This window comes from Salvelinus alpinus, chromosome 17 (assembly GCF_045679555.1).
Source record: "Salvelinus alpinus chromosome 17, SLU_Salpinus.1, whole genome shotgun sequence".
In the NCBI taxonomy this organism is placed as follows: Eukaryota; Metazoa; Chordata; class Actinopteri; order Salmoniformes; family Salmonidae; genus Salvelinus; species Salvelinus alpinus.
In genome coordinates this window covers 40,588,516-40,605,031 of record NC_092102.1, presented here as the reverse complement: position 1 = coordinate 40,605,031, position 16,516 = coordinate 40,588,516, and the positions used below count along the sequence as shown (strand labels likewise).

At 44.7% G+C, this 16,516-nt stretch overlaps 1 protein-coding gene across 2 annotated transcripts in view; it reads right to left on the bottom strand.

Annotated features, from left to right (window-relative positions):
* cacna2d3a (calcium channel, voltage-dependent, alpha 2/delta subunit 3a) overlaps nucleotides 1–16,516 on the bottom strand; it is a 404,301-nt gene that overhangs the window by 347,713 nt on the left and 40,072 nt on the right. For both annotated transcript variants that reach the window (XM_071348965.1, XM_071348967.1), the window contains exon 3: nucleotides 10,114–10,230. In XM_071348965.1, the coding sequence (XP_071205066.1) occupies nucleotides 10,114–10,230 (117 nt within the window). The remainder of the gene's footprint in view (nucleotides 1–10,113; nucleotides 10,231–16,516) is intronic.

The following is a 16,516-nucleotide window of genomic DNA, read 5'->3' as shown; positions in this document are numbered from 1 at the left end:
GACAGACACACATGGACAGACACACACATGGACAGACACACATGTACAGACACACACATGGACAGACACACATGGACAGAGACACACATGGACAGACACACACATGGACAGACACACATGTACAGACACACACATGGACAGACACACATGGACAGACACACACATGTACAGACACACATGTACAGACACACATGGACAGACACACATGGACAGAGACACATATGGACAGACACACACATGGACAGACACACACATGGACAGACACACTCACACTTACTAACAGTTACACTGACAAAATATTTACATAATCTCTTAAGCTGTTGACAAATTTGATTGCATGTTAAAGTTATTCTAAGCAGCACAGTTTTGTCCCTTTACCTCTCATTCTCTTTCACACACCCAACAAAACAACAGACTCTGTTTCATATTCCCCTTGATAAACACAGGCACTGACAGAAACACACACACGCATTCCAACACACAGGCACTGACAGATACACACACAGACACACATACTGACAGACACACACACACACACAACACACAATGGAGCACTCTGCCTCTCGGCAGGTGGCGGCGAGCGATAAAGAGCAGGAATCTTTGTGGAAACAGGGAGATAAAACCGCGGCGACGGACAGGGGAGAGCGCTCGCACGGAAATTGAATCGCTGGAGCGCCACAATGACTTTACCAGAGAGAGAGGAGGAGAGGGGAGGAGAAGGGAGGAGAGGAGAGGAGAGGGGTGAGCCATGGAACAGACAGAGCGGGAGGAAGATGGGGGAGATGGCGTAGACAGGGGAGGGGGTACACAGGGGACAGGGGAGGGGGCAGACAGAAAAGGTGAGGTGTCCCTTCTCTGTCTGAGATACCTAAAGAAGGAACAACAGTCCAGTGTTCTGGCCTCAACATCACACCACATCAGCCCAGTGTTCTGGCCTCAACATCACACCACATCAGTCCAGTGTTCTGGCCTCAACATCACACCACATCAGCCCAGTGTTCTGGCCTCAACATCACACCACATCAGTCCAGTGTTCTGGCCTCAACATCACACCACATCAGCCCAGTGTTCTGGCCTCAACATCACACCACATCAGTCCAGTGTTCTGGCCTCAACATCACACCACATCAGTCCAGTGTTCTGGCCTCAACATCACACCACATCAGTCCAGTGTTCTGGCCTCAACATCACACCACATCAGCCCAGTGTTCTGGCCTCAACATCACACCACATCAGTCCAGTGTTCTGGCCTCAACATCACACCACATCAGTCCAGTGTTCTGGCCTCAACATCACACCACATCAGTCCAGTGTTCTGGCCTCAACATCACACCACATCAGTCCAGTGTTCTGGCCTCAACATCACACCACATCAGCCCAGTGTTCTGGCCTCAACATCACACCACATCAGTCCAGTGTTCTGGCCTCAACATCACACCACATGATGGTGGTCGAATTGCTGCAAAGAAACTACTACTAAAGGACACCAATAAGAAGAAGAGACTTGCTTGGGCAAACAAACACAAGCAATGGACATTAGACCGGTGGAAATGACTCCTTTGGTTTAGAGTCCAAATTCTGGTGACACTGTCTGTGATTTATTTAGAATTCAAAGCACACTTAACCAGCATGGTTACCACAGCATTCTGCAGCAATACACCATCCCATCTGGTTTGGGCTTAGTGGGACTATCATTTGTTTTTCAACAGGACAATGACCCAACACACTGCAACTGTGCTGCATCAGATGATCTGGCCTCCACAATCCCCTGACCTCAACCAAATTGAGATGTTCTGGGATGAGTCGGACCGCAGAGTGAAGGAAAAGTGCTCAGCATATGTGGGAATTCCTTCAAGACTGTTGGAAAAGCATTCCAGGTAAATCTGTTTGAGAGAATGCAAAGCATGTGCAAAGCTGTCATCAAGGCAAAGGGTGGCTACTTGAATAATTTCAAATATCAAATATATTTAATTTGTTTAACACTTTTTAGGTTACTACATGATTCCATATGTTTTATTTCATGGTTTTGATTTCTTTCACTGTTATTTAACAATTTGGAAAATAGTAAAATAAAGAAAAATCTTTGAATGAGTAGGTGTTATTAAACTTTTGACCGGTCATGTGCGCAGGAAAATAGATCATGCTGCAGGCAGCATAGAGAATAAAAAGTTTCAAACTGATCATTGATCACATGGTGCAAGAATTAATGTAATTAGTTGATTATTGAATGTTATTATGGACACACCTTTGTTGAACCAAAACATACACAGCCTCTGCTCAACAAACTCGAACTCTAGAATTAATCGTTTGGGGTGCTGCAGTTCACAAACGATATTGTGCGTATTGCCCTCACGGCAGTAAGCGATGCATTCCACCATGAGTCCTCAAATTCTAGTCCGGTTGCGGCCACAACTAGACCTCGTCTCAAATGCATCAAGAAATCATCTTATTTGCATGCCTAGCAATCAACAAATGTCCATTGTTTAAAGCACACGTTTGCAATCACAAATGACAGCTCCAATAGTCCCCCTATGTTGAACAACATGTGAACGAGGGTTTTGTAGATTCATGACTCTTTCGAGGTTTCAGTTCATTGTCCTTTTTTTGGTGACCAATCGAAACCAAAAGCTATTTTATTGCTTTTAAATTATAGGTTGTGATAGCTGTAGGTAGGCTAGTTGAGAACAAGTTCTCATTTGCAACTGCGACCTGGCCAAGATAAAGCATAGCAATTCGACACATACAACAACAAAGAGTTACACATGGAATAAACAAAACATACAGTCAATAATACAGTAGAAAAAATAAGAAAACAAAAAAGTCTATATACAGTGAGTGCGAATGAGGTAAGATAAGGGAGTTAAGGGAGTAAATAGGCAATGGTGGCGAAGTAATTACAATATAGCAATTAAACACTGGAATGGTAGATGTGCAGAAGATGAATGTGCAAGTAGAGATACTTGGGTGCAAAGGAGGAAGATAAATAAATAAATACAGCATGGGGATGAGGTAGATAGGTGGGCTGTTTACAGATGGGCTATGTACAGGTGCAGTGATCTGTGAGCTGCTCTGACAGCTGGTGCTTAAAGTTAGTGAGGGAGATATGAGTCTCCAGCTTCAGTGATTTTTGCAGTTCATTCCAGTCATTGGCAGCAGAGAACTGGAAGGAAAGGCGACCAAAGGAGGAATTGGCTTTGGGGGTGACCGGTGAGATATACCTCCTGGAGCGTGTGCTACAGGTGGGTGCTGCTATGGTGACCAGTGAGCTGAGATAAGGCGGGGCTTTACCTAGCAGAGACTTGTAGATGACCTGTAGCCAGTGGGTTTGGCGATGAGTATTAAGCGAGGGCCAACCAACGAGAGCGTACAGGTCGCAATGGTGGGTAGTGTATGGGGCTTTGGTGACAAAACGGATGGCACTGTTGAGTACAGTGTTGGAGGCTATTTTGTAAATGACATCGCCGAAGTCGAGGATCAGTAGGATGGCCAGTTTTACGAGGATATGTTTGGCAGCATGAGTGAGGGATGCTTTGTTGCGATATAGGAAGCCGATTCTAGATTTAATTTTGGTCAGAGCCGTCCAGAGTAGTGATGCTGGATGGGCGGGCAGGTGCGGGCAGTGATCGATTGAATAGCATGCATTTAGTTTTACTTGCATTTAAGAGCAGTTGGAGGCCACGGAAGGAGAGTTGTATGGCACTGAAGCTCGTCTGGAGGTTAGTTAACACAATGTCCAAAGAGGGGCCAGAAGTATACAGAATGGTGTCATCTGCATAGAGGTGGATCAGAGAATCACCAGCAGCAAGAGCGACATAGTCTTGCAGCGACAAAATGCCTGCAATGAAGATGTCTTTCTGATTCAGAGGGGTTGGGTTAAATGCGGAAGACACATTTCAGTTGAAGGCATTCAGTTGTACAACTGACTAGGTGTCACCCTTTCCCCTTTCCCTATCTCAGTCCACTAATGCAGGACTAGTAAAGGCCCAGTGCACTACTTTTGTGATTTGTTTTGTGTTTACCAGCATTTGTAACTTGAGTGTGATAATTATCTGTACAAAACAGTTCATCTGATTTTTTCCTCATGGGGATGGAAAGTCTAAAGGTCACAGGAGGTTGGTGGCACCTTAATTGGGGAAAATGGGCCCGTAGTAATGACTAGAGTGGAATTAGCGGAATGGTGCCAAATACATCAAACACATGGTTTCCACGGTTTCCAGGTGTTTGATGCCATTCCATCTGCTCCGTTCTGGCCATTATTATGAGCTGTTATTATTATTATGAGCTGTCCCCTCAGCAGCCTCCTGCAGTACAGGTCCAAACCTAGATGAGCAGCCTCCTGCAGTACATGTACAAACCTAGATGAGCAGCCTCCTGCAGTACAGGTACAAACCTAGATGACCAGCCTCCTGCAGTACAGGTACAAACCTAGATGAGCAGCCTCCTGCAGTACAGGTACAAACCTAGATGAGCAGCCTCCTGCAGTACAGGTACAAACCTAGATGAGCAGCCTCCTGCAGTACAGGTCCAAACCTAGATGAGCAGCCTCCTGCAGTACAGGTCCAAACCTAGATGAGCAGCCTCCTGCAGTACAGGTACAAACCTAAATGAGCAGCCTCCTGCAGTACAGGTACAAACCTAGATGAGCAGCCCCTGCAGTACAGGTACAAACCTAGATGAGCAGCCTCCTGCAGTACAGGTACAAACCTAGATGACCAGCTTATGTGCAAAACAGTAATGTACATTTACATTATGTACAAGTGGTTTCTAAGGCTGGTATATTAATACTGCACAAAAAAAGGGGTTGTTTTCAATGTTATTCAATGTTATCAATGTTATTTGATCAATAAAAATATATAATTTGATGGAATGTTTTGTGTCTTTGCCTATAACGTTGCACCTTCTGATGTAAATGTTTGAGTACAGGGTTTTGTTCTTTCTGGATGCCATTAGAATGTCAATAGCAGAGAAAAGGGACAGGGCAACCACTCTTACAATTCCAACTATTGGATCCTGCAAGGTACTGCTCTTAATTATACAACTACCTTTTTTGCCAAAGCAGAGATGCTGAAAACAAGTTTTTGCCAGCGCTGCAAACATCTATATGGTCTGCTAATACAAATAAAGGACCAGTGCACTACTTTTGTGAAAAAATTAATTTCAGTACCCTCAAATTTTTTTATATATATATTTTGTTTATTATTTTTCAGGAGGTGCTGCAGCACCCTCAGCTGCCCTACTTCCTGCAGCTATGATCCTCTGCCAGCATCCCCAATCCCCACCTGTAGACTGCCTATCTCTGGAATAATGCATTTCCACCTCTCACTCTATCAGTCTTGTTTGTCCATCTTCCTGAATTAAAATGAGATATTCTAACAGATCCATTTTGCTGGCAAAACATCATTAAATATTAAGTTTTTTAGCTATAGTGGATGTATACGACTGCTTTTATATAATGAGCACCCAGATAGTGCAACTGCTGCTTATGAAAAGCTATAATATCAGACAGAGACAAGTTGGCCCGGGAAAAAACATGCGCGTGACACCTCCTAGTTGGCTACTATGTCGCAATATTAATATTCTCAGAGCCACCTTGTTGACACAAAAAATATATATATTTTCAGAGCTACCTTGCTGACACAAAATGTTTCAATATTCTACGAGCCGCCTTGTTCGTTGATGCAATATCTAAATATTCTCAGCGCCACCATACAGAATGTTTTCCTTCCCTGGCAAATATTGCAGACGGGCAAATGCTAAAATTAGCTGGGCGCTAACCTTATGTGGAACAGTGGAAAGCGCCCGAGACAATGACACTGTCATAGTAGACTGTATGCGCCGTTTCATAAGGGTGGCTTCATATAGCCTTTAGCAGGGGGTCGGAAACCATTTTCAGTGCCAATTTACAATTGATCCTACCATTTCTAAAGCTCTGTGTGCCAGTTACAATTTCAATATAAGCCTATGCCAGGGCTCTCCAACCCTGTTCCTGGAGAGCTACCGTCCTGTAGCTTTTCGCTCCGACCCCAATCTAGCGAAAACCAACAGGCCGGTAGCTCTCCCCAACACAGGGTCTGAGTGCCTTGGCCTTCGTATTGCAGGCTACCTAACTGTGCCCCAAAAATGTCTAACTGCCCACAAACGGAATAATTCTATAGTTGGGTTCGAGATAGAGGCGCCACGCCACAAAACAATGATTACCTGTACCGAGGCGCTGTCCATTCATCACCACGCCACGGAACTATAACTACCTGTACCGAGGCGCTGTCCATTCATCACCACGCCACGGAACTATAACTACCTGTACCGAGGCGCTGTCCATTCAGCACCACACCACGGAACTATAACTACCTGTACCGAGGCGCTGTCCATTCAGCACCACGCCACAGAACTATAACTACCTGTACCGAGGCGCTGTCCATTCAGCACCATGCCACAGAACTATAACTACCTGTACCGAGGCGCTGTTCCATTCAGCACCACACCACGGAACTATGACTACCTGTACCGAGGCGCTGTCCATTCAGCACCACGGAACTATGACTACCTGTACCGAGGCGCTGTTCCATTCAGCACCACGCCACAGAACTATGACTACCTGTACCGAGGCGCTGTTCCATTCAGCACCACACCACGGAACTATGACTACCTGTACCGAGGCGCTGTCCATTCAGCACCACGGAACTATGACTACCTGTACCGAGGCGCTGTCCATTCAGCACCACGGAACTATGACTACCTGTACCGAGGCGCTGTCCATTCAGCACCATGCCACAGAACTATAACTACCTGTACCGAGGCGCTGTTCCATTCAGCACCACACCACGGAACTATAACTACCTGTACCGAGGCGCTGTCCATTCAGCACCACACCACGGAACTATAACTACCTGTACCGAGGCGCTGTCCATTCAGCACCACGCCACAGAACTATAACTACCTGTACCGAGGCGCTGTTCCATTCAGCACCACACCACGGAACTATGACTACCTGTACCGAGGCGCTGTCCATTCAGCACCACGGAACTATGACTACCTGTACCGAGGCGCTGTCCATTCAGCACCACACCACGGAACTATGACTACCTGTACCGAGGCGCTGTCCATTCAGCACCACACCACGGAACTATGACTACCTGTACCGAGGCGCTGTCCATTCAGCACCACGGAACTATGATTACCTGTACCGAGGCGCTGTCCATTCAGCACCACACCACGGAACTATGACTACCTGTACCGAGGCGCTGTCCATTCAGCACCACACCACGGAACTATGACTACCTGTACCGAGGCGCTGTCCATTCAGCACCACGGAACTATGACTACCTGTACCGAGGCGCTGTCCATTCAGCACCACACCACGGAACTATAACTACCTGTACCGAGGCACTGTCCATTCAGCACCACGCCACAGAACTATAACTACCTGTACCGAGGCGCTGTCCATTCAGCACCATGCCACAGAACTATAACTACCTGTACCGAGGCGCTGTTCCATTCAGCACCACACCACGGAACTATGACTACCTGTACCGAGGCGCTGTCCATTCAGCACCACGGAACTATGACTACCTGTACCGAGGCGCTGTCCATTCAGCACCACACCACGGAACTATGACTACCTGTACCGAGGCGCTGTCCATTCAGCACCACACCACGGAACTATGACTACCTGTACCGAGGCGCTGTCCATTCAGCACCACGGAACTATGATTACCTGTACCGAGGCGCTGTCCATTCAGCACCACACCACGGAACTATGACTACCTGTACCGAGGCGCTGTCCATTCAGCACCACACCACGGAACTATGACTACCTGTACCGAGGCGCTGTCCATTCAGCACCACGGAACTATGACTACCTGTACCGAGGCACTGTCCATTCAGCACCACACCACGGAACTATAACTACCTGTACCGAGGCGCTGTCCATTCAGCACCACACCACGGAACTATGACTACCTGTACCGAGGCGCTGTCCATTCAGCACCACACCACGGAACTATGACTACCTGTACCGAGGCGCTGTCCATTCAGCACCACGGAACTATGACTACCTGTACCGAGGCGCTGTCCATTCAGAGGTGCTGAATCACGGACATGGTTTAAATGTGTAGAGTTTCCTTTTGTATTTTGTGATTTTCGTCATTCTTTGGTCGATTTTGTATGACTAAGAATATGTCCTTGTAGATTAAGTCCTTTGAAATGCATGTGTAGGATAAATTGGGCAGATTGCATTCGGGTCAGCTGTTTTTTGCTCCAGCTACTTTCACATTGATGTAAGCATTTGAAATCGGCCTTGTTGTGACTTGATACTGTGTATTAAGCATCTATTTCACGTTGCACTGTATGTGCCGTTCCACAACTAAATCAGTCAATTTATGATGAGGTTCAGTAGTGGTTGACATTGTACACGCGGTTCCACAGACCTTTAAACCTGATATTGCGGTGATCATCAATGGCTGCAATATCAGGTTTAAAGGTCTGTGGAACGGCCATTGAAGATCACCGCAATATCAGGTTTAAAGGTCTGTAGAATGGACATTAATGATCATGAATGGCTGGGGTCATTTTGTTTGTTTTTGCTGTTCTCCAAATATAATTTTAGTGTTTTTTAAATTGTGTAGAAATACAGTAAATGAGCTTCAACTTCCCCAAAAGTCCTGCCATACACCTAGGTTTAGCTGAACTACATAACCAAAACTACATGACCTGTCAGCAACGGGTGTGGCTGAAATAGCCGAATCCACTAATGTAAACCTACAAGCACACACACACACACACACACACACACACACACACACACACACACACACACACACACACACACACACACACACACACACACACACACACACACACACACACACACACACACACACACACACACACACACACACACACACACTCAGATAGAAATCCAATTTCTGTTAACAGCAGCATGTAAGCTCTGATAGGATCTATCACCTGCAGCTATAAAAGCAGAGAGCCGTGGTTCCATCCTTCACTACCCCTCCCTCCCCATTAAACACACACACACACAGCTCCTAAATCTGTCCCAAAGTGGCCTCTTAGATAGTTGGGATAGAGGGGATCAATAGAGTGACACAGACACCAAGGGATGGATGGCTGGCTGGATGGGTGGACGGCTGGATGGGTGGACGGCTGGATGGGTGGACGGCTGGATGGGTGGACGGCTGGACAGATAGATGGGTGGATGGATTCATAGATAGATAGATAGATAGATAGATAGATAGATAGATAGATAGATAGATAGATAGATAGATAGATAGATAGATAGATAGATAGATAGATAGATAGATAGATAGATAGATAGATAGATAGATAGATAGATAGATAGATAGATAGATAGATAGATAGATAGATAGATAGATAGATAGATAGATAGATAGATAGATAGATAGGGTCTCAGCCTCACAGAGAGAGAGAGAGGTGTTTGTTGTTGCAGAATGAAGTGAGTTCATTCTTACAAGGTAAGTTCATTGAGTCAGCATAAAGTGGTAGACACCATATTACAGCTATGCAATCCATCATAATCACCATACTGTATGGTCTCTGATGTGGTTACATGCTGATGTATGTTGCAAACTCAACTAGCTCTCACAGTCTCACGCAAGAATTAGACGTTCTTCCATGTTTCTCAAACGTCAAATTTCGAACTGTTTAAGGTTAAGTTTAGGCATTAACTCCGAAATCTTAAGGCTAGGCATTAACTATGACTGGTTAAGGTTTGGGATAGGCTTAAATCAAAAATCTAATTTCTATTTCTGGATTTGAACTTTCAACCTTTAGAATCAGAGGCAGATGCTTCTGCCCGTCCACCACGCTCTAGCAAAACCAAAACCTACTTGAAGTTAACAGAGCTCGCTGTTGCCCCTACTGGTTGGTTTCCATGTCATCTCCCAACGTCCTCAGATATGGATGGACGTTGAATACTGACTTGTATCAAGGGTGATCTGGCTGTGTAAACTGGTTTGAACAGGTCCAGTGTGTTCAGTTGGTGTTCTCTAACAGTTGTTCCATTTCCTCTGTTCCAGTAGTGCAGAATTGACTTGACTGACTCAGTAGACTTGACAGTTGACTTGACTGACTCACCTTCATGGCTTCAGACTTCTTGTGGAACATCTCCTCCATGTTCTCAGCCAGCTTCTTCACCAACCTCAATCCATCTATCTCTTCTACACGCACCGCTCGCTCAAACTCCTTATACTTCTGTAAGAAACACACGTACACACACATACGACCTCATTATACACATTGTAGCAAGAACATTTGTAAGAAAACACACAAAATCAGAAAATGCATTAAAATGTCATGTATTAATATATTTTGACCAACAATGTAACCTAACTAACTCAAATGGCAACCACAAAACCCATTCCAACCCCAGCCAGTGACATATCGACCCCACCAACACACACGCACGCACACACATGCACACTTAGCAAAGCATTATCTTTGCACACACACACAGCATAAATCAGGCCTCACCATGTCCAGTGACCACATCAGCTCTGTTAAATCTCATTACTGTGTAACAGTGGGGTGCTTACATTCACCACCAACCTCATTGGGGCGGTGACATTAAGTCCTAATAATTCCAGCACTTGTACATGCCACAAACTCTCAGCACACACACACACACACACACACAGACAGACAGACAGACAGACAGACAGACAGACAGACAGACAGACAGACAGACAGACAGACAGACAGACAGACAGACAGACAGACAGACAGACAGACAGACAGACAGACAGACAGACAGACAGACAGACAGACAGACAGACAGACAGACAGACAGACAGACAGACAGACAGACAGACAGACAGACAGACAGACAGACAGACAGACAGACAGACAGACAGACAGACAGACAGACAGACAGACAGACAGACAGACAGACAGACAGACAGACAGACAGACAGACAGACAGACAGACAGACAGACAGACAGACAGACAGACAGACAGACAGACAGACAGACAGACAGACAGACAGACAGACAGATATATATATATACAGACAGACAGACAGACAGACAGACAGACAGACAGACAGACAGACAGACAGACAGACAGACAGACAGACAGACAGACAGACAGACAGACAGACAGACAGACAGACAGACAGACAGACAGACAGACAGACAGACAGACAGACAGACAGACAGACAGACAGACAGACAGACAGACAGACAGACACACACACACACACACACACACACACACACACACACACACACACACACACACACACACACACACACACACACACACACACACACACACACACACACACTCTGTGCCTGGTTGGAACATGTTTTTCTAAAGATCATCTGAGGAATAATGTTTCCCTGCGGAGCTGAGGGCGGCTGTGTTTGAGTCTCAAGGGGATTTAATGGAAGATTACCGGGGTATCAAATGGCACTGGCCTCTCTAATGTTCTGCCAAAGGGCTTAGACGCAACGCTCTCACGCCATCCTATAGCTACCCAGAGAGGGAAGGGATGACATAGAGATGAATAGAGAGAGAGCAAGAGAGAGCGAGAGAGAAAGAGAGAAAGAAATGTCGGATTTCGTTCATGATCTGCAAAACTGGTCGCCACCAAAAAGGAAAGCAAGAGGAAATGCAACTAAATGAAATGGCTTTAACGAGTAAGACACCCACTGTTTAGGCTGCTGCTGCCCAACAGAAAGACTGCAGAGTGAGAGACGTAAACATTTACTCCTGTTCATTGTAGAGTGAATTATCGTAGGATTCTATTTACTACACGGCATCATTTAAATTAACTGGAGAGTTAGATATTGGCCATTGTAATGTCAATTGTGCAATAGTATTGTCTTTCGAGTGTGGGAGGTGTGGAGGGATATGTCCGAATTCCATGCATTTTTCGTCAATCAGTTCGCGCCTCTTGTTATTTGTTTTTTTGCTTTTCATATCGGTGATTTCATTGTTTACCAGCAATGCTCACGTCTATGTCAATTATGCCTTTGTTTTAATTAACGAGTTAGGTGTTGGCCAAAGCAGACCACTGCCTTAAATCTACTTCGGATCATTTAAATAATCCCTCCAAAGTTAGGCAAGTAGTGAAAGGTTTGGAGCGCAAAAAAGATACACTGTTTCCCAAACAATTGTTGGTAGACACACAGATTGTAACTGAGAGAACCTCTATTCTTAAATCAGCATTTTCTAGATACAGGCAGTTCATTTGTAAATATTAAAGCCCCCCTGTGAATTTACCCCTGTGCACTCCTTCCTCACCAGGTTCTCCTTCTCATCCTTCTCTGTTTTACAAGTGCGTAAAGCCCTGAAAGAAATTGATAGAAAGAAATCCCGTGGCCCTGATGAACCAGACCCCTGCCTCTTACACCTAGCTGTAGACATCATTGCTCCCCCTTAACGTGCATTTTTAACCTCACGCTTGACATTAAGGAAATCCCCAAGTTATGGAAATCTGCTTTAGTACAGCCTCTCCTGGAAGGTGGAGATCCTTTGCTACTTGGCAACTATCGGCCCATATCACAACTGTCTGTACTGTCAAAGGTACTGGAGTCCTTAGTTAGTAGGGAGCTGAAGGCCTATTTCCAAGAAAACAACATCTTAAATGGAATGCAATCAGGTTTTAGGTCTGGCCACAGCACTGTTTCAGCAACATTGAAGGTTTTAAATGACATCCACTGGGCTCTTGACAAGAAGTTACCCTGTGTGTCTTTATTGATTTGTCGAAGGCATTTGACACCGTGGACGATGCTGTCCTGGTGCAAAGGTTAACATGTTGTGGAATGAATGGTCATGCATTTTATAAATTGTTATTAATTGACTTGCCTAGTTAAATAAAGGTTAAATAAAATTTAAAAAAATAAAAAGCCTCTAGATTGGTTTATAAATGACCTATCAAATCATATACAACGTGTAATGGCGGATGGTTGTAAATCTGATTCAGGTGTTCCGCAAGGTTCTATTTTGGGCCCACTGTTGTTCATTTTGTATATCAACAACATTGAGGATCATATTGAAACAGTGGATGTTCATTTTTATGCAGATGATACTGTTCTTTATTCAAGTGGTTTAGTTTGTCTTTAGCTTTTGAAAATGCCCAAAGAGCATTTAACACCATACAACAGAATCTGTATGATTTAAAGCTGGTTCTAAATTCAGGTAAAACAAAATGCATGGTATTTTCAAATGCCAGGCATGTTACAAATCATGTCATTGCTACATTGGTTGGACATACTATAGAGCAAATTAAAGTGTACACATATTTGGGAGTGTGGGCTGATGATAAGCTGAGCTTCACTGTGCATGTAGAGAACTTGATGAGGAAGCTCAAGCTGAGAATAGGTTTTTATTACCGGCATAAGGCTTGTTTTCTCTGGAGGCCAGGAAGGAGCTGGTACGATGTACATTACTGGCGGTTTTAGATTTTAGTGAACTTATATATACTGTACAGGCCTCAACCACTACCCTGGGAACACTTGATTCAGTATATCATGTGGCCCTCAGGTTCATTATCAAAAACGTGTAACACATCACTGTGATCTCTACAGCGCTGTTGGGTGGTCGTCATTGACCTTGCGTAGGCTTAAACACTGGTATACCCTGATTTATAAGGCCATATTGGGTAAAATGCCATTTTATCTCCGTTTTTTTTTTTATCAGGTCAGTAAATAAATATCAATTACGGTCCCATTCTCATTTGCTTTTAACAGTACCAAGAATTAGAACAGGTCATGGTAGAAATAGTTTTAGTTACTCAGCTCCGTGGTCCTGGAATTCTCTCCTGAACATTTTAAAATTTGATGATCTAGTCACGTTTGTGGAGTTTAAACACTTGGTCGATGTAGATATCATGGAAGAGTGTAACTGTCTTTAGGACAGCTGTTTTTTAGTCATGACATTTGTGTTTCTTTACGTAATATGTAATTGTTGTATTGTATGTGTGTCTATAGTTTTGTTCAATGTTGTGTTCGTGTATATAAGTTGTTCTGTCTGAAACGTTGTTCCCCCTGCTGTTGTTGGACCAGGTCTCTCTTGAAAAAGAGATGTTATCTCAATGAGAAAAACCTGTATAAATAAAAGTTTAATAAAATAAGAAAATGGTCATGTCAATTGTGCTGTAGTATTGCCTTTGACTATATTATCCCTGTGCATTGAGACACCAAACATAGCGCTCCGGTCAGTTTTAGAATGGGTAACTAGCAACGGGCTGGTGATAAACATCATAGCACTCCGGTCAGTTTTAGAATGGGTAACTAGCAACGGGCTGGTGATAAACATCATAGCACTCCGGTCAGTTTTAGAATGGGTAACTAGCAACGGGCTGGTGATAAACATCATAGCGCTCCGGTCAGTTTTAGAATGGGTAACTAGCAACGGGCTGGTGATAAACATCATAGCGCTCCGGTCAGTTTTAGAATGGGTAACTAGCAACGGGCTGGTGATAAACATCATAGCACTCCGGTCAGTTTTAGAATGGGTAACTAGCAACGGGCTGGTGATAAACATCATAGCACTCCGGTCAGTTTTAGAATGGGTAACTAGCAACGGGCTGGTGATAAACATCATAGCGCTCCGGTCAGTTTTAGAATGGGTAACTAGCAACGGGCTGGTGATAAACATCATAGCGCTCCGGTCAGTTTTAGAATGGGTAACTAGCAACGGGCTGGTGATAAACATCATAGCACTCCGGTCAGTTTTAGAATGGGTAACTAGCAACGGGCTGGTGATAAACATCATAGCACTCCGGTCAGTTTTAGAATGGGTAACTAGCAACGGGCTGGTGATAAACATCATAGCACTCCGGTCAGTTTTAGAATGGGTAACTAGCAACGGGCTGGTGATAAACATCATAGCACTCCGGTCAGTTTTAGAATGGGTAACTAGCAACGGGCTGGTGATAAACATCATAGCGCTCCGGTCAGTTTTAGAATGGGTAACTAGCAACGGGCTGGTGATAAACATCATAGCACTCCGGTCAGTTTTAGAATGGGTAACTAGCAACGGGCTGGTGATAAACATCATAGCACTCCGGTCAGTTTTAGAATGGGTAACTAGCAACGGGCTGGTGATAAACATCATAGCACTCCGGTCAGTTTTAGAATGGGTAACTAGCAACGGGCTGGTGATAAACATCATAGCACTCCGGTCAGTTTTAGAATGGGTAACTAGCAACGGGCTGGTGATAAACATCATAGCACTCCGGTCAGTTTTAGAATGGGTAACTAGCAACGGGCTGGTGATAAACATCATAGCACTCCGGTCAGTTTTAGAATGGGTAACTAGCAACGGGCTGGTGATAAACATCATAGCACTCCGGTCAGTTTTAGAATGGGTAACTAGCAACGGGCTGGTGATAAACATCATAGCACTCCGGTCAGTTTTAGAATGGGTAACTAGCAACGGGCTGGTGATAAACATCATAGCACTCCGGTCAGTTTTAGAATGGGTAACTAGCAACGGGCTGGTGATAAACATCATAGCACTCCGGTCAGTTTTAGAATGGGTAACTAGCAACGGGCTGGTGATAAACATCATAGCGCTCCGGTCAGTTTTAGAATGGGTAACTAGCAACGGGCTGGTGATAAACATCATAGCACTCCGGTCAGTTTTAGAATGGGTAACTAGCAACGGGCTGGTGATAAACATCATAGCACTCCGGTCAGTTTTAGAATGGGTAACTAGCAACGGGCTGGTGATAAACATCATAGCACTCCGGTCAGTTTTAGAATGGGTAACTAGCAACGGGCTGGTGATAAACATCATAGCACTCCGGTCAGTTTTAGAATGGGTAACTAGCAACGGGCTGGTGATAAACATCATAGCACTCCGGTCAGTTTTAGAATGGGTAACTAGCAACGGGCTGGTGATAAACATCATAGCACTCCGGTCAGTTTTAGAATGGGTAACTAGCAACGGGCTGGTGATAAACATCATAGCACTCCGGTCAGTTTTAGAATGGGTAACTAGCAACGGGCTGGTGATAAACATCATAGCACTCCGGTCAGTTTTAGAATGGGTAACTAGCAACGGGCTGGTGATAAACATCATAGCACTCCGGTCAGTTTTAGAATGGGTAACTAGCAACGGGCTGGTGATAAACATAAAAAAAACTAAAAGCAGAATTTTTTCACTCAACACTAAACCTTTAGATCTATTATTGAATAATGTGGCTATTGAGCAAGTTGGAGACTAAAGTGCTGGGTGTAACCCTAGGTAGGCAAGCGTTTATGGTCAAAACATATAGACTCAATGGTTGCTAAAATGAGAAGAGGTCTCACCATGATAGTGCTTTTCTCTGCCTTCTTGACATCTCAGTCGACCAGACAGGTTCCTACAGGCCCTAGTTTTGTCACACCTGGAGTACTGCTGTGTGGTCATGTGCGGCAGAGAAGGACATAGGTAAATTGCAGTTGGTCCAGAACAAAGCAGCACGTATTACACTTAGATGTACACGGAGGGAAAGTGTCAGTCACATGCGTGTCAGTCTCTCCTGGC